Source organism: Pseudopodoces humilis, chromosome 14 (genome assembly GCF_049639895.1).
Source record: "Pseudopodoces humilis isolate 2021_Gansu_Grassland_sample_001 chromosome 14, ASM4963989v1, whole genome shotgun sequence".
In the NCBI taxonomy this organism is placed as follows: domain Eukaryota; kingdom Metazoa; phylum Chordata; class Aves; order Passeriformes; family Paridae; genus Pseudopodoces; species Pseudopodoces humilis.
Genome location: NC_142213.1, coordinates 3,932,252 through 3,951,474, shown reverse-complemented (window position 1 = coordinate 3,951,474; position 19,223 = coordinate 3,932,252). Strand labels below are relative to the sequence as shown.

Genomic DNA, 19,223 nt, shown 5'->3' with positions numbered 1-19,223 from the left:
GAGAAAACAGCTCCGGTTAACCTGAACTCTGTGTTGTGCTCTGAAGATCAATGACTGTGATATAACATCTAAAGGTTTTTTTTATTTATTTATTTTCCTTCAGACACACTCCCTGACATAATATTTTTGTTGAAACAGTAATTTTTCTCTAGGGTTTAGAACAGCAGCTACAATATTGCTGTGGCTTATAATGCAGCTACTGACCCAGGAGATCAGTCAATAACACCTCTGTGTTGTAATGAATAAGTCAAGATAACTTCCAACTGAGAACAACTCATTACAGCTCCTTCCACCTGATTAAATTTTTTTGCCCTAAATAAGACAATGGGCAGCAAAATGATATGTGAAGATATCATGTAATGTGAGCTGGTGTAGTCTGCTATGGGAGGAGGGAATGCCTTCAGTTTTGATTGCAGTGGCTGTATTCTCCTGTAATTTCAAACAGTCACAGACAGCTGATAGAGCCCTGTTGTCAGAATAAATTTGTTGAAGAGCATGAGATGCTACTGAGGGATCTTTCTGGGAGAAAAGAAAGAGGAGCATGGTGGGAAAAGGTAAGAAGTAGAAGTGACATGGAAAAAGTCAGGAATCCTTGAGTTTGGTGCTGAATGAGCCATCTTGCTTACTTGTGCTCAGTGCAAGCACTTGCTGGAATCCCAAACAGCAACCCCAGCACTGCAGGGCAAGGACGTTTTGCTCCAGACCTGATTTGATACAATTTGTGAAGCCCCTGTTTTTAGGGCAGAGTTGATCACTTTCAGTTCAGGGTGCCAGATGTGATACTCAGATCAAGCCAAGTGTGATGTACCAGGAGAAGAGAGGCAGAGCTCAGTGAGACATGAAAAGATGCCAGAGTGCAGTGTTGGGTGGGGCAGAGCAGGGCATGGCTGAGGTGGGGTTTTTGGTGTGGATGGAGTCACTGGCTCTGGAATCACACATCAAACCCATCATCCAAGAGAGGGAGCCTTCAGTCAGGTGTTATTTATTGTTCCTGAGCACTAGCATTGCTCAGGTGATCCGTGCTGCAGAATTTCAGGTTTTTAGCAATTTTCCAGCTCTTCTGTGACTGTAGGTAATAGAGAATATGCAGGAGAGAGACCAGTGTGACTCCTTTGTAAGAACATCACACCTTTCCTCAGCTGCAGCTGGCTTTTGGGTGAAATCCCTTGTCTTTTATCATCTAAGGAAGCTTATCTCCTATCTGTGCTACGTGCTTGCAATGGATCCTGACAGCACAGAGAAAGCTGTGGCTATTAATAGGGACCATTTCTCCAGTGGGAAGGGTGTTCTCCAAAGGGCAGGAATGGACACCCTGTGCCCAGCAGATGAACTGCTGGCCTAATTTTTGTATCATACCAGGGCTCTGCACAAATCTAATCATCACACAAAAACCACAAAGGGATGTTTGCCAGTTTAGGTAATCAGTTTATTTTTTTCAGACTTGAAAAGTGTGCACAGGGATGAAGTCTGTTGTTTAGTACTTGTTCTTCCAAAGAAGTCAAATATAAATGTGTATTTGTCTTAAGCAATTCTTGTTGTGTTGTGACGAACATTTAGCTGTTGTTCATGTTCCCTCAATTTCTGACTCTCTGGATACTAAATAAGTCATCATTGTAATTTACTTCAGGGGCACATAAAGAAATTATATAAATGCAAGAAAATCATAAACATGCAGTGCAAAATAATAACCCACTGTTGCTTGCTGGATTTCTTAAAAAAAAAAATCATGCTGTAGCAATTCTACTGCAGAGTTAGAATGTAGTATTAAGCTGTATAAAAACCTTGAAAAAGGGTTTTCTTAAATTCATTTTGTTCATTTTATTAAATGTTCAGAAAGTTTTTTTGTGTAAATACTTGAATCACACTAGTAGGTTTTCTAATCTGTGAAATCATTATTTCTGCAGCACTTTTAGATGTGAATTAATGAAAATATCATATCTTTAGAAGCAACCTGTCTGAGTTAACTGTTGACAGTGGACTTTATTCTTCCCTCAAATTGTCATGGGGCAACAACACCTCTTCCTTCTGCTGCTCAGGTATTTTATAGAAAAGCAGCAGAAATACAGGGCTGTGGGCTCACTGCCAGATCTCGTGTTCCAGAGGTGGATTTGAAGGCACCTCAAAGGCAGGGAAAGAAGCTGTTTCTCCTAGTGGACCTTTTTGTTGGCTTGAAAGGCAGGATTTGTTTTGTTTCCCAGCTCCTGTGCCGGTAGCTGTTGTGACAGCTCCCTCTCTTGTTCTGGGATGGATTCAGGTAGTCCAGATGTGCTGGTTTCCAGGTGGATTTTATGCTCCCCACACTGGCAGGATAACTCATTGCCCTCTGTGTTTGTGCAGTGGGAGCTGCTGAGTGCCTGTCCTGCTGTTTTCACTCTGCTCATCGCTAACAAGGGCCCTGCCAGGTCATGGTGCTTTATGAATTTTTATACACAACAACAGCACTCAGAAGCATTTCCATTTGCCTCAACCATCACTTCTCTCTCTTTGTAGTTAATGAAGCTCAGCCTCGCCAGTCTCTGTCTAACTTCCCTGCTTTGCAAATGTTGTTGAGCAGAGCTGGGGGATCCCTGCTGAGTGGGAAGTTAAGTTGCCTTTGTGCAGCTGTAATGTGCTTTTCTTGCACCTCCAGACCTCTCACAGATGCACCTTCTCACTTGTGGCTTCAGTAGGATCCCAAGTGATTTGCTAGAAAGGAGAAGGAAAAAATGCACAAGATAACATTGCTTTGCTACTGCAGTTCTCAAGGATTTGAGCAAGGCTAGGTTATATTTACAAAAAGCATCCTAATATTCATTGATAGAGTAATTAAGTCTGTATTTTCAATGTGAAATTTCCTCATTCAGGAGCCATTTTGTTTCTTGTTATGATCAGCTAACAGAAAAATATGAATGCTTGTGCATAGAGATGTACAGAGTTAGTTTTGGTGTGCTTATAGATAAATATGTGTACTTATTTATTTGGAATACCTCTGTGGAGATTTCACCAGAGAGAAAATTATGGATTCAGTATTTCTGCTCAAAACAAATTAAACTTCTGAGAATTAAACTCAGAAAAAAATTACTTTGGAAGTGGAATATATCAAGCCAACATATGCTTCTGAATACAAACCTATTTCAGCTTGGTTTTTTTTACTTTAGTTTCCAAGAAATGCAACTGCTAACCTTTCAATGTTTTAAAATGGTATCCTTTAAAACAGCTGTGGGTCATTATCATAAATATCACAGTGGTGTAGAAACTTCACATTTGTGATATAGCAGGGAAAACAGAATGCACTGAAGGGAGGAATCCCAGGAACATGAGTTTTCTTGCTGAGATCTATGAAGGTTAATATTTCCAGTTACAACTTTGCACTAATGGATTTGGGATCCTGCACAAGTTTTTCCAACAGGTCTTTTGGTGATAATAAGCTCAAAGTCAGTGATTAAAGCCTTGGGATACATGCAGGTACTGCTAGTAATGAATATTGCTCGGTGGAGAGAAATATTTTGTACAATTCACATGTGAATTTTACAAAAAGGAGTAAAAGTCTAACACAGGAGGCTGAGAAATGAACAGAGGGCGATGAATGACACTCATGTTTTTCACTGGGAGCTGCTTGGCAGTGTTTTCATTTTGCTTGCATGGAGTTTTGGAGCCTGTCTCATAGCATGTGGCATATTAGGCACAATAAAGATGTTCATTTGGCAGCTGGAGCATGACTAGGAACATCAAAAGAGTCATAGATGCGTCAATAAATGAAGAACTCCACCTTCATATAAATATTAGCTCACTGTTTTAATTGCCCATTGAATTCTTGTCAATGAGACATTCACTTGTCATGCCTGGTGCAGCATTACCAACGTTTTATTTTGGGGCTAGAGCTGAACAGTTGCTATTATTCATATTTTGCACTTTTGTAGCACTCTGAGCACCAAACATGACTCATTTTGTTGCAAGTGCTGTACAGACACAGGGTGAACAAGTGGCCTTTGCTCAGAGGAGTTTAAAATCCGGTTAAACTCCTTAAGCTCTAATAGAGAGTGAATGTGCAGGAGAACATGGGAAATTTTGGGGTGTGTGGCCCCTCTCATCAGGCTGCCACTCACCCAACCTGTTAAAATGCACGTGGGTAGTGGGAATAATGTCAATTATCCATCTCAGGGCTTTCCTCACACCTCAGCTCCGTGACAAATGCATGAACATCACAAACATCATCACACAGACCATATGTTCCCAGGGCTGCCAAGCAGCAAAGTGTTGGATATTCAGAGAGCACCTTTGCAGCTCAGGCTGACACTTTCCACAGCTGATATCCACAACTTCTGTCTCATTTCTTGCTACACTGGTTGGTACTTGGGGGACAAAAAGAGTAATTAATTAATTACATTTTATAGTTTACCTTAGAGATTTCTACACTGGCTTTATGTACAAAGCAAGATTTGAGAGAGAATAAAAAGTAAAAATCCTATTTCCCTTGTATTTAACAGGCACTAACAATGTGCAGGTTTGGTTAAGAGATAGATGTAATGCCATGGATAGGAAATCTGAGGAAGATGATGAAGCTGAAAATCCTCAGAGCTCTCTTGAGTGCCTGGTAGGGAAGGTGGTCAGTGCCAGGCCCAGCTCCTTAGGCTGTGTAGCTGCTCCTGGAGCTCGTTACGGGCAGCTCAAGCATGGTAAATTTGCACTGGCTCTTCCCCAGAAGCCACCTGAGTTTAAGGAAGCAAACATTCCCTGTGAGGAACATCGTGAGGGTGACTGGGAATGCAATTCACCTCAGGTGATGTTCCCTGGTCAGCCCAGTCCAGCAGACAGCATTGTCCTGATAAGGTCCACATTTGATCCTGAGCTCAGACCAGGGATTTTATCTAAGGCTCCAGTCCCCTTCAACTCTCTCAACAATTGGTTTCAGTTTCATCCCTTTTGGCCCTTAGGCCAAATAATCTTCAGTGTTCTCTATCCCTATGATCACTTCGTCTCCTCCCACTTTTAATTTCTCTCCTACATATCAGTCCTTCTCAGAGCCTTTTCATTTTCTTTCCTTCTCCTTGTTATTAACCTCACCAAATACTCTCGTTTCTGTGGTAGGACTGGGAATTGAAAGCATCAGTGCTTTTGGATGAGATATGGTAAAAAAAAAATAGTTTCCCACTTTCAAACAATTCTGCCTTAGCCCTTTTTGGAAATAGTTGCAGGGTTTCATAGAACAAGACAAAGAGCAAAACATAAAATGTTTAAAAGTGTCAAATTCATACTTCCAAGGGAATGTAGAATAGATTAAAGTATTTCTCCTGACTCCATGTGCCAAATCTGCATGTGGTCTTTGAATTTCCCTAGAGCATGGGGATGGCAGGATGCAGGAATGCCAGGGTTTGTGGACAGGACACTGAGCAGAAGGGTGAGAGCAGTGCACTCCCAGCCAGGTCCTCCCTGCTTTAGAAATGCAACACAGTTTGTCCTTTTCTTGAAAAGGACCTGTAGTGTTTGGCTGGGTGATGCTGCACCTCTGAATCATGACATTTGGATTTAAGGGATTATTTTATTATAGTTTTCTTTGGCATTTAATTTTTTTTCTTTAACTTTTCATTCCTGATGTAATTTCCCAGAGGCCAATGCTAATTTTTTTCCAGTTATAAACTATAATAGTAAATCAGCAGCAGATTTTGATTATGAAAAGAATGTATTTATTCAGAGAATCACAGACTGGCTTGGGTTGGAAGTGACCCTAAGGGTCATACAGCTCCAAACCCTCAGCAGTGGGAAGGGACGCCACCAATACAACAACTTCCTAAAACTTGTCTCATTTTTTTTTTTTTTCAATTGTTTAGTTGTGGTTTGGGTTTTTTTAGGGGATTAAAAAATAAGAGACTTGTAATTCACAGAGGCTGCAATCTAAGCAGTATCTATACAGTGCTTTGTACAGAGAATTTCAACTTCCCACATTTGTAGTGACAGGAAAATGTTGCCTGTTGCCTTCTTGTTGGTCAGTAGCTTTGGGAAATTGAAGTGAATCTGTTAAAACACCTGTCATAAACCCAACTTTAACTGCAAAGGGTGGTTTTTCATCAGGGAGGCCTTGCTCAGTGAGCCTCCCATCAAAATCCTGCTGTGGGCACAAGATCCTTCCTGGAAGCTGTTCCCAGCCTCGGAGTGTGGGCACCAGCACACTCTGAGAACTCTGAAATTGCTTTAAGCTGCTGCTGCTCCCAAATTCAGTGGTTTTCTCTCCTGGTTCTACTTCAGTACAAGACTTTGCAGGCAGGATCTTCCACATGACAGTCTGAGATAGGTTTGTCTGGAGAGACTGCAGTGTCTGAGGGAAAAGAGTTTTTGTTTATTTTTTTTAGTTATAATCCCCCTTGCTTTCAGCAAAACTCAATGAAACAGCAAATGAGCTGATGAAATTCTGGTTTTCTGTCCCACTGTGAATCCAAGGATAGATAGTTCTCTTGCCCTAAAGTGAAGCGGAGGAAATGGGAGCAGATTTTAGTTAAAGACATGTAATTGAGCTTAAACCTCATGCAGCAGCAGATCCTTCAGCTGCTGGGGGAGTTTTTCTTCCAGAGATGATGGTGTTTGTCAGAGTGGACTCTCCTGGGGAGGAGGATTGTGTGCTGTGGATTCACAGGGTCACGGCTTCATGGGGCGGTTTTAATTTTGTCTTGTTTTTCAGCATCCACGTCTATTTTAATTGGCAATTAAATTAATTTTCCCCAAGTCATTTCTGTTTGGCCAGTGATGGCAATTAGTAAGCGACCTCCCTGTCTTTATCTTTTCCCTGTTTCTCTGCAGTTCTGCTGAGGTGGGGGAGTGAGAGGGTGGCTGGGTGGGAGGCTGGGAGCTGCCCAAGGCCAACCCTCCACTTTTGCTTTGGTAAATAGTGTCCCAGGTCTCTTTTTGTGCCTTATTCTGTTTGAATGTTTGAGATTTTGGCATTGTTTAATTTTTAATCCAACCCATATCATCAATATTCATCGTAAAATGAAGTTGTAAATTCTGGAACCAGCGATGGTTCTTTTTCCCTGTGGTGTTCTGCTTTGGGGTCGAATCCCAGTGAATGCCCAGAAAAGAAGGATCTCCACAAAGTCACAAAGTCCTCTGGCAGCCCTGTCTTCATGTTGGTCTGCCTGGGAGAGATACAAAATTTGATGAAGAGGATTTCTGTGTAGTTTCCCGAGAGTGTTGAGTAGCCACCCACTATGAGACTATTCCTGTGTTTAGGCCCAGTTATAGAGATCACACAGTCAGGAATAGTTTAGGGATTAGTCATGAGACACTCTGGGATTGTTTCTCTTCCTTTAAAAATAATGACCCAATACAAGAAGTCTATACAGAGAATTTAAACAATTATGTCAAGTGTTTTATTTTGTAGTAAAACTCCACTGTTGTTGATTTTATGTAGCTGGCATCACTGTCTGTAGTTTTTTTTCTGAAATTGTAATGCAGTTTTTAAAGATCCAGTGGAATTGAAATGCGAAATAAAAATAGTGAGAGCATACAGGTAAGTAAAAAATCTGCAGCAGCAGTAACTCAAGGAGAAGGTGGGGAATACTGAACAGGTTGTCTGCATAAAAACCTTTCACATGCAAGCACATTGTTCAGAGATATCAAAACCTGAAAAGCTCATTTAGCAATTGCAAATTTGTGGTGAAGATCTCTTACTTGAAGATCTCTTACTCATATAGCATGTAGTTAAATCACTAAGATTTTATCCAGTATTTTGTGTAAAATGACTCAGAAGAAATTTGAGACAAAGTCTCAAATCTTTGTGCTTTAGGAACATTTTCCTCTTTATGCCAGCATTCCTGAATATTTTAAACTTTCCATGTAAAGTGAAATGGGATTATTGACAATTACTGTTCAATTAAAAGTTCTCACAATCCTAAGATACAGTCCAGCTCATGAGCTGTTTGACAATCCTGGTCGTAAGAAATGTTATAGTTTGGTTTTTCAGTTTCATGAAACTTTTGCAGTAGCCTGGGGCTGAATATTCTGTAAACAACCAGTGCTGAGCCTAAAGATATACTGAATATCTGAAAACACTTTGCCACAGAAGAGCCTTTTGAGATCCTGGGCTGTGATGAGGAGCACAACAAGGTCTCTATTGCCACTGCTCAGTTTGTGGAACTGGGTGTGCATTTGATTGGAGTGATCACAAAAGGCTCATGCCCAAAGTGTTTTGTTTATCTGCTACTCAGTTCGACTGGTCAAAGCCTCTTCATCTTTCTGAAAGTGCATATTCATGGATTTATTTATGAAGAAGAGGCAAAAAATATTTAATTTCTTTGAATGTTTTTTTTCCTTTGAGAGACATTTCTTCCCAAATCTGTAGACAAGCTAATAACATAAAGATATCTGAAGCTTCTGTTCCAAAGTGGATACTTATAATGCGTTTTTTCCTTTTTTTCCCTTTTTTTTTCACCCCCAGTGAAATTTGATGACTGCAAGGGGAACAACAAATTGAACTTTGAAGTTTCTAACCCAGACTTTACAGTGGAACTTGATGGGAATTTGGTTGCACTCAAGAATGTATCAGAAGTTGGCAGAGCCTTGTTTGTCCACGCGCGGTCGGAGCACGCCGAGGACATGGCAGAAATCTTTATTCTTGAAGCAAATGAGAAACGTGGTGCATTAAAGGTAAGATAAATACCAAAGATTAAAAAAAAAAAAAAAAAGGGCCAAGGAGATGCTGCTGCTAAATATTTACATGTGTCACCTAGGATTGTAGGCAATTTTAATCTGTTAGCAGAGATCAAAATCAGTCTTCAATGCAGATATTGCGGTAACATTTTAGCATTTGATTTAATTTGTGATGCAGATTTCCTGGGTTTTGGAAGATGTATTACATCTTTAGGTGTGGATGCTAAACATTCATAAAGACTTTATTCAAATGAAAGAGCCCAAGTATTAAAATTGGCCGCTTCTTCCAGTGCATGTTATGCCAGGTAATCACAGTTTGGCCACAAGTGAAAACAGAAAATCATAGTTTAAATGTGTAATTTAGAATTTACAGAACCTTTGTGTTTCGCTCCAAGTCTAAGGATGTGGGAATGAATTCTGTGTAATTTAAATTTTCATGTTGGTCTGCTTATCTGACATTGTTATGTGGCAAACTGCTTAAGCATCTGCACACAAGCAGTGCCATGAATTTACACGTGTCTCTACACCCTGGTGATTTTTGTTCTTCTCTGTCCACTGAATGTTTTGTCCTTTCTTTCCCCCTCCTGAATTTCACTGTATAACAAACGTCATCCTTTGGGGGATAAAGCACTTCAGAAATTGATTGAATTATTTACTTCACACCCCTGCAAGTAACAAAAGATGTGAGCCTTCACTTCTGTGACCTGGCATTTAGGAGAGAGGCAGGCAAGGTAGTGGATCACTAGACAATTAAGTCTGGTACATTTACAGACCTATAATTTCACAGAGGTATAAAGAAACTTTGATAAAAATGACTGAACTGCTGTCCTGATTTGGTATTTAGACATTAAATTACCAGCATTCTCATTATATTCCCAACAATATATTAGTATAACTTAAGTCTTCCATTATAAAAACAAATTATCTTGAGGAGAAAGGTTGAACAAACTTCTGAAAGTCCATGGCTGAGGAAAGGTTTTGCTCTGCACTTTAAACAGCACACAATGTGAATATGGATTGCCAGCAGGAGAGAAAGAACCAGAATGGGTAACTGCAGAAAGCTGATCAGAGCACTGAAATGGAATTTAATTTTATTTAAATATGCCGTTTCTTCACAAAATTAAATTTTAACACATACTTGAGGGAGTCTCTTAGGTGGAGGAGCTGTGAGTTTAGGACCACAGACTGCCAAATTCAGTGTAGGAAAGCTACACTTGCAGGAGCAAGCTGGGCACTTGGCTGTCCTGTGCCTCAGACTAGCAAGTCTTGCTCCTTCTGGTACATTCACAAGAATGTTCAAATGATTTTATTTTGAAATCTTAGGAGCAGTTTCAAAATGGGGATCATCATTCTCTGGTTAGAAGTGACTAAAACCACTGAGGTGTTTGAAACGTCTCTGACAGGAGGTCTGGAGTTAAACTTCAAGGGATTGGTTTATGTGTGAAGATCTGACTCTCTGAGAATCACATTCTGAAGATTTATTCTGGTTTTCTTAGAGAAGCAGCCCTTCAATATCTGTGAGGGGGGATTTTCTATGGAAGCTACAATGTAAGGGAAATACTGTCAGATATTCTATGGAAGCTACAATCTGGGGGAAGCCTTGTTTCATGAGCAGGAGTTCCAGGATGTGAATTTGTGCAGACCATGACAATCTCTGCCAGTGACCTTTTCCCTTTAAGTCCTGTTTGGGTTCTGGGGAGTCTCCCCTCAGAAGGTTCCAGCAATATTAATTGATGTCTAGTGCTGAAATCTCTCTCCAGACTAGGTTTGAAAGCCAGGGCTGGTTTGGCCCCACTCCTGGGTTCTGTTCCAACCACTTTGTGTTGCTTCAGAGGGAGAAAAGCAGTCTAAATCAGGCACATTCTGCCACTTGCCAGCCTTTCCTCACAGGTGACAGTATCACATCATCTCAACCTGCATTTATCACCTCTCTCTGGATTTTGATATTGTGCCCATAACCAGACAATTACACATTTAATGCGGTATTCAGTGGCTGCAATGCCAATGTGAGTTACATGATGCCTTAATGTGTCCTGGGAAATCCATCTAGTGAGAATCATGCCCTCTTCAAGGGAATATGAAAATCTCTGGGGCTAGCTGTCCTGCTCTGGCCTCACCCAGTCCCCTGTAGCTGTTAAACCAGTATTTCTTCCCAACCTTTCCAACTATTTGCCTATTTTAAACACCACACAGACAGTGTTGTCTTTCTGTTTGTCATACTTGAGAAGGATATAAAGACTACAGTGTCCTATCTAAAGTGATTTTATGATAAATTTGAACTTAATCCTGTACTTTTACAGTCTAAATGTGTCAGCACGGAAGCAGCAGAACTGCTCCATCTGTTTATGCAGGGAGCCTTGGCTAAGAAATGCTCAGATGGAACCTTAGTAATTCAGCATAATTCTGTGGGGTTAAGATGAGCACATGCTGGAGCAGTGCTTAGCATTCAGTACTTAGAGAACAGTACCTTGTCTAATTAGAGGATAAGTAGTTCTTAAGTATTTCCCCACTGCCAGCAACTGCCATTTCTTTTCTGAAAGCATGTAACCTACATCTGTGAAATCCCATTGTTAATGTTGCTAATTGCAGATTCCCAACATGTTTGGGAATGGCTCTCAACAATGATCTCTGATGTGCTGACGGATCTTAGGAACAGAGTGTAGCTCCTAAAACTTTCTGATTGCTACCAACCATACTTTGGCTGAATATGGAAATTATTTAGAGGTGCAATCTGGAGTGTGCAGAAAAGCTTTTGGTATTCTGCTGGTGAAGGGGTGCAGCTCTTTCCTGCTAAAGATGGGGGATGATTCCAGCTGGCCTCAGCGATCCGTCCTATGTGATTAACTAAATTAACTTCATGGCCAGAGTATAATCAGTGGCTGTTGGAATATCACTTACTATTTAACTGCTATTTGCATCTGAAGGGCCTGTTTTCCTCCTCTTCTGCCAGAAGCATAATAGATCTGCAGAGCCTGCAGCTTTCCATCCCGGGGTGGCCGTGGCAATAATATGGGCAGAGGTGGTTCCTCAATCAGGAGCCAGCTTGGCTGTGGCTCCCTGATCACACAATCCTGCAGGAGCAGATACTGCATTGCTGCTTTTCCTGATGTCTGCATGTCTAATATACCCTAAACCCTGTGAATCTCTGCCTACACATATTGATACATGCAGAAATCTATCCATCAGATTCCACATCAGATTCCAGATCAGACTCCAGCTGGAATTGCTTTCTGCAGCCAGCTGGGTGCACCTCCTCCCTCCCATCATTTTGGATAGATGTACCGGTCTCGGTCTGTCTTGACAGAGGGAAACATTCCCAAAAATCTTCTATCATTTCTGAGAGGCTTTTGAGTGTGAGTGCACAGAAAAGCCTGTGGAAGGTATTAATAGTTAACTCTTTAATAGTTATGTGCCTGTACACACCTGGAGCCTGATGAAATCAGTGCTCAATGAAAGAGAAATGGCACATGCATTCCCCATGGAGCAGTGCTGGTGAGCAATGGAACATTCTCCATGGAGCAGTGTTGGGATGTGCCTTGCTCTGCCTGTGCCCTGCTTTGCCCAGGGTTTGCTTGATGCCCTCTCACAGTCAGGACTGGAGTGTTTGAGGGTATCAAGAAAAAAAGAGACCTGGAAATGTTTTGATTTACCCAGGATTCCCCAAATGAACTTTGGATTCATTCTGAATAATTCAGAGAATTGCTAAGCCTCAAATCCCTAATGGAAAAATAAATCACTCTCAGAAACCCTAGTAGGGGAGAAAATGGCTGAGCCAATAACTGCCAGCATTCTCTTTTTTAAAAACTTGTGTCTTGTCCAATGCTGGATCCCTTGTTTGTTTTATGGAGAAAGTAGGACAACTGAAAGTTGGAAATTTCATCTCATGTGAACACTTGTCAAGATATTAGTGGATTTATGTATTTATTGAAAGAGTCAAGTTCTGTGGGAAAGTGTAGCCAGGCTTTTGTAGACCCTCATAATAAATGGTCAGTTGCAAAAGCTGGCAAGCTGGGACTTGAACCGTGTCCTTCAAGGCTAAATAAAATGGTGTCTGCTGGTCCTGCTCCCCCTCTGAAATCTAATGCTGGTTTTAATGAACATACCCTCAGTACACTGGGAGCTAAAAGTAAACCTTGGGACACAATCTGTCTCTGCCTCTCTGTGTTGGCAGCCTTTATTTTTTTTTCCTTCCCCACAGCAAAGGCAGTTATTTAGAACTTTTATTTGTTACACCATTACAGACACAGGGTGAGGGGTGGAGGGGAGTGAGATATCAAGAGTCTGGCACCAAAGCAGATAAGAGGGCAGGCAGATATTCAGAAATTCCAGGCTGGTAGTAACTTCACTGCATGGTGCTCAGCAGTCTTCCATACAGAAGGATGAAATGATTAAATAGAAGCTGTCAAACCCTCAGGACACATTTCAGGCACTAGATAGAAAAGGAACAGGAGAAAGAAAAGAAGAGATAAGAGTGAGGAGCACACCCTGAGACAGCATGTTGTAGGCAAAGTTTAAAGCCGTCTCCAGCAGCAGCTCAGACTGAAGGAAATGAAGTTGCCCCAGTCCTGCTACTTTGTCCACTGCACTTTGTATCAGCCAGGGGCTGGGCAGAAACTGCTGCTGCTTTTTTTCCCTTTGCCAAACCACTGCTTTTCCCAACGCCAGCACGCAGCTGTGGTTGTTACAGCAGAGACAGAGCCTCAGCAGCCTGGCTGAAAACTTCCTTGAAGAGCTGAATTCTCATTCCTACCAAGCCTCTGCCTGCATGGATACCTTTTGTGCCAGTTGCTTTCTGCCTGTGAATGTTTCCTAAAGTATCAAACAGAAATAATGAAACTAAGCTCCTTGGATTTAAACCTTAGCATTTCTTGTTTGTGTCTTGCTCTCTGCTCATCCCCACAGGATACAGATTGAAAACATTATGGATATGAGATAAAAAGTGCCTAGAGCCTTAAATCCTACATGTATGGTTTTCTGCCTTAGAACAGATGATAATGGATCAATAATCTTAGTATGAATCAGGATTCTCTCACAGCAGAAAATATTCAGGCAAGGAAGTGTGAATAGTTGAGTTTACTCATCTGGCAATTCAATAAGTTATTTGGAAAATAAGATCAAAAATCAGCCCTTCTGATATAGCAGGCAATCATTCCCATTAATGTATATTAGCATTTTTCAGTTTAGAACAGAATTCCAAATAGGCAGAAAATGACTGTGCAGTGGTATGGAGATGGACTCTCATATGAGATATTGACAAACAGGCTTGAAGAGTTCCATGTTATTAGATTTTGCACATAGCAGTTGCTGCAGAAAGGGATGCACTGCATAAATAAAATACCATTTTTTGCATTTAATTTTAAGGTATAAAATAGAGTAAGTCACAGGAGGTGCATCAATACCTATGATATGTTTGAGTTATTATACTGATCAAAACTGTGTATAGAATAGCATTTCCAGAAAAGCTGGGGAGATCCCTTGCCTTCAGATATGAAAGTGTCCTTCAGGCATATAAAGAAGGATTTTCTTAAAGATCAAACAACGAAAAAGTCATTTTCTCACTGTTGTGTTCAGTTTGGCAGAAAGTTTAACATATCAGCGTTCTCCCAATCATTAAGTTATTAAGTTGTTATCACTCCTGTTACTTTTGTTATCACACTGCAAACACATATTGACTTGGAATTCATGCATAAAAAGCTGAGGTAAAAGTGATCAATTTAATACCTGTGTATTGGTGGCATTTTCATGAATGACTTTTCCCTGCTATAATCACCAGTGAATAGATGCTATTTTTTTTTTTTTTCTTTTAAAGTCTGCAATGCTACATTTAGGATTTCACAGAATACATCTCAATTAATGTCAATGAAAGCCAGAGCTTGTTCTCATCAATGGGTCATTCTGTACTGTCATTTAGCTGCCTTTTAAACTATATTTTTATAAAAATCCTCTGTGCACACCACTTGCTGTCACAGAAACAACAAAGAGATCCTTTTACATCGGAAATCTCCTTAACCTCTCTCTTCCATAGAAATTCCAGTCACCTATTTTCCCTTTTTAACCCTCAGCCTGATCCAGAACCTGCTGAAATGATCAGATTCCAGTGGGATTTAGCTCAAGCCCTGGGAGCAGGAGCTGTGTCTGGCAGTGCTGTGTAGCTGTGGCTCCCCTGCCCCTTTGCTGGGCAATTTTTGGGTGTCCCTGCAGCCCCACCCAGAGCAGCTCTGATTTGATGCACACCCACCCTTCCCTTTAGCTCAGCTCTGCAGCCTCCCCTCCTTTGCCAGGCTTGTGCTTCCTCAGGCCTGCACTGAATTTACCCTTCCCCAGCACCAAGGAAATGCAGGTTTCATATCCACTGGCTTTGGAGTTTGCTCTGACAAAGATCCATTTATCTGAGAATTATTATGGTGCCAAGAGATGTGGCAGTTGCCATAGCAACAATTACATATTGTGTTGAATACCAGAGTAAATGCTATAAAGAACAGGAGCCACTGGTAGTTTTCATTAATTTAATGTTCCTTTTTTGGACAAAGTGTGACTCGTAAGTTTATTCACTGTGTGTGTAAGTGCTTAGATCAAATGTGTGGGCTCCCTTTCCTCCTCTTTCCCTCAGTGTGCAACTTCAGCATGCAAATGAGAAGAACTTGGTTATTTAAGGAGAGAAAAACGGGCTTGTAGACTGGAAACATGAATAATTGCCTGTGAAACAAGAAGGTGTTAACTTCCGTGAGTGCTCAGTGCCTTTCTCTGTGAGTAATCTACATTCAGATTCCATGTGAGCTAGGGATGTATTTATCCAGGAAAAGGGACTTTGTGCTCTTCAGTAGCAGGCAGAGCTAAGAACTGAATGTGTTTAGCAGTGATTCAAAGGTGAAATTACATTAATCATGAGACAAACGCACACCTTGTTAACGATTTCAAATTATTTATAGACTAAAGTGAAATGACAGGCAAAATTCATTGTAATGAGTGCATTTTATTAAAAAAACCAGTTATAAACAGAATTCCTCTCAGCCCTGAGCTGTATTTTGGCTGCTCAGCTGGTTCTCCCTCCCTGCTGCAACAGGTACCATTTCAGTATGGCTTGATGTGCTTCTGCTGGAAACTTCAGTTTTTGGTGGAAACTCACAACCAGATGCAGTTCCAGAATGCACCAATTTATTCTATTTTCTTTTAAAACACACTGTTTTATCCTCCATCCACAAGAGCTCAGGGCAAAGCTCCCACAAGCCTTAATGAGAGCTTGAGTAACTACTCAAGGATTGCTAAAGTCCTGTATTTGAGCTAAAATTGAATCTGGCACATAGTCATACTTCTTGGGACTAAAACATTTTATGAGAGTTTGAATGGTGGATTAGTTATCTGAAGATATTTTGAGTTTAATTAGCTTCTCTTTATGATCCACTACATTAACTGTCCTTTATCCATAAAAAGAAAAAAATCCACTAAATGTTGTGGATGAGTGATAAACCATCATGCATTGGCATATAATTATTTTTAAAGTATTTATCCTGGGAGTATTCTGGAAGAGACAAAACTGTGCCAAATCCTATGCCTTAATCTTCAGAGACTGATGGAGTTCTGTGGAAACTCGTGCCAGAGGTAGGGGGAACATTTGAAGAAACCCTTTGTGAAAGGTTTAAATTTAAAATTCGTGTAGTAAATGAAGATATAAGAAAGAAAGGAAGAGGCTAAGCATGATTTAGTAGGACATTAGGCAAGATCATATAGGATAAGTAGATATCTCTTAAGATATGCAATATCTTTAATTTATAAAGTGGCTTTCATCCTGTAAGATCCTCAAAGTGCAACTATTAAGTATATGGGGGCAGAATGTGTGTGTGCCTGTCTTAATACAAACATCTCTAAAAAGAGGCATTTGCATAGATATCTTTATTTTTGATACTTATTTCATAATACTTTTTCACATCGGGATAGGAACAGAGTCTTCTTAAAAGACGGATTATGGAAAAGGAGCTGGCAATTTTGATCTGATATTAGAATTGCCATGACAGCTTTAATGTTCTCAAATCCATTGTGAAAAAGATGTTACAGAAACCAGAAGAAGATGTGAGACAGGGTAGAGAAGAAAAATTGTCCATTTATTCCATGGTTATTCTTTCATCTGACACCAGGAATGATGCAGCTGGTGCACCACAACTACCCCAGATCCACCCGAGAGCTCTCAGATTTATTAAGGACCAGAGACAATTCCAAGAGGAAATCAAACTAAGTTGTGCCCAAAACTAAGCTCAAGGTTCTCTTTATAAGTCGCAGACACAAAATATTGCTGGTGTTTTCCCACTATCAGCTGCTCCCTCAGCTTCCAGAAGCAGCATGGATTTGAGAGAGTCATGATAGGAGAAATTATTCACACGAAAAGATGATTCCCAGAGTAAGAGTTTAGCAATTTCTCTCCATTGGACACATCAATAATAATCCCTAATGATTGTCCCAATGTTTCCATGCTGATTTTCACAATCCTGAAGGAACATTTATTATGGTTATTACAGTAACACCTATCTCAGCTCACATCTTAAACATTTAATGGAGCATCACAGGATAAAATTTACATTTGTCCTCCCCCAAGAATTGATTCTGCCATTTCAAGGACAGATGGCTCCTTTTGGACCTAAAATTCCTTATTTGTTGATCATTACTATTTTGATGCTTTTATGATTATTTCTTTGCATCTTATTTTGCAGCTAGGATTTTTTTTTTAAAAGTACCTAGAATAACTTGGCAACTTGAAGAATGACAGAGTTAAAGCTTAGAGCAATTTGGTGTCTTCATAATAAACAACTCAGCTAATGCTTGCAGTCATCTTGGAGTTATTAATCATTCTTCCCCTCACTTATTTCACCAGCAAATCAAACTGAATAACCTTTGCATTAAGCTGTTGATCCATCTGAGAAAAAAAATAGTTTTACCACTTGTTTTATGCAGTGTCTTACTGAGAGGGCAGCTGGGGTTGTGATTGCACAGGAAGAAAGTGCAAATGCTTCCCTCCATTTAAAGTTTCTCTGGTGGTACCAATGGTCCTGCAGAACTGCTGAATATTTGATGTGGCCAGGTAATATCAGGACAGTGTGGGTGGGCTGGTTTGTTTTGTCTCAAAAAGGGTCAAAAAGGGACATGACCTGTGTATTTATAAATGGAAGCTTGGAGTCTTATTTGTGTGTGTGTGTGGATTTCAGATTAGACATGTCTTCTGTGAATATAAATGTATAAATGAGCAGATTTTATGGAGTTTTAAGGACTCTGCTAATAAGGAACATCACAGACTTCAGCATTTTCATACTCTCCTAACGGACAAAATATTTTCAGAACTAATAGAACGAGTGTGCAAAATGTATCCATCATATGAAGATTTACAGTTTGCAGATTTCTTCATGATAATCTGTGAGCTATTAAAAACCATAAAAATCCAAATTATCTTTCTTTTAATTCATCTAGAACCCATTTGATGCTGTGTGTTAAATTACTGAATGTTTACTGGGTTTTTATTACAGTATTGAACACTATTGCACTGTATAAAGATTTATCCTCTAATCACCAGGGGGAAGGTGATAGTAGAAGTTGTTGTTTTGTTTTTTTTTTTAAATCTGGAAGACCAAACTTTCATTCTCAGATTTTGGCACAGAAATTTTTTGTCCAGGGATTCAAGGGTGTGATCCCAAGAAGAACTGGGAGATGATGACGGCTTTATACCTGCACAGATATCAGAGTGAATTGGTATTACCTGAATTTTTGACCAACCCAATGAGAATACTAGCTAGAAATCAGTTCATGTTTGCACTACTAATGCAGCTTAAAAAGCTGTATCAAAATGCAGAGAGTTCTCTTCGAGCCCAGCAGTGTGGTGATAAGTCACCTCTCTGGAACAGGGACCTCAAGCGCTCTCCAGAGCCAGATCATTCTGATTTGGATATTGTTGAACTCATGCAAAAAAAAAAAATCCAATAAATACAAAATTCCTGACTGGCTGACAAATACTATGCATTGCAGTTTCTTCTCTGCACAGAAAGAATATTCTCATACCTGTGACATTTTCCTTTTCCCTGAAGATGAAATTGAAAGCTACTTTTGCTTGATAAGAGACTCATAACTGCTGAAAGACTGTGCTGGTGACAAAACCCCTGGAAGGAGGGCCCAGGTTACTCAGGAATGTTCTCCAGCCAGGCAGCATCTGCAACAAGAGTTTTCACACTAAATCTGTTCTTATTGCTGCTCTTGCTGCAAACTCTCAACTCATGCTGTAGACTATGATGATTACACTAATATTGTGTGTTTGCTCTAGCATACATTAATCCTGCCAGTCCTTTGCAGCAGAATGGCCTGCTAGAAATAAAAAACTTAGATTGAATTCCTAGTTTAGCAGATGGAGATTTCATGATTTGTTTTGGTACTACCTCAGTCAACAGTCATGGACTGATTCAGTTTTGTCACTGATTGTATCAAAGCCTGAACCTCTAAACTCAGAGGTTCATTGGAACTGCTCACGTGTGTTTTATTTCCAGCTGTGCCTGTGGAAACATTACTGATATATCAGTGTGGAATATCTTGCAAGAGAGACTTTAAAACACATTCTGTTCAGTGTTAACATT

At 40.2% G+C, this 19,223-nt stretch overlaps 1 protein-coding gene across 2 annotated transcripts in view; it reads left to right on the top strand.

Moving 5' to 3' along the window:
• CDH13 (cadherin 13) overlaps positions 1–19,223 on the top strand; it is a 428,229-nt gene that overhangs the window by 145,113 nt on the left and 263,893 nt on the right. For both annotated transcript variants that reach the window (XM_014257138.2, XM_005528228.3), the window contains exon 3: positions 8,408–8,616. In XM_014257138.2, the coding sequence (XP_014112613.1) occupies positions 8,408–8,616 (209 nt within the window). The remainder of the gene's footprint in view (positions 1–8,407; positions 8,617–19,223) is intronic.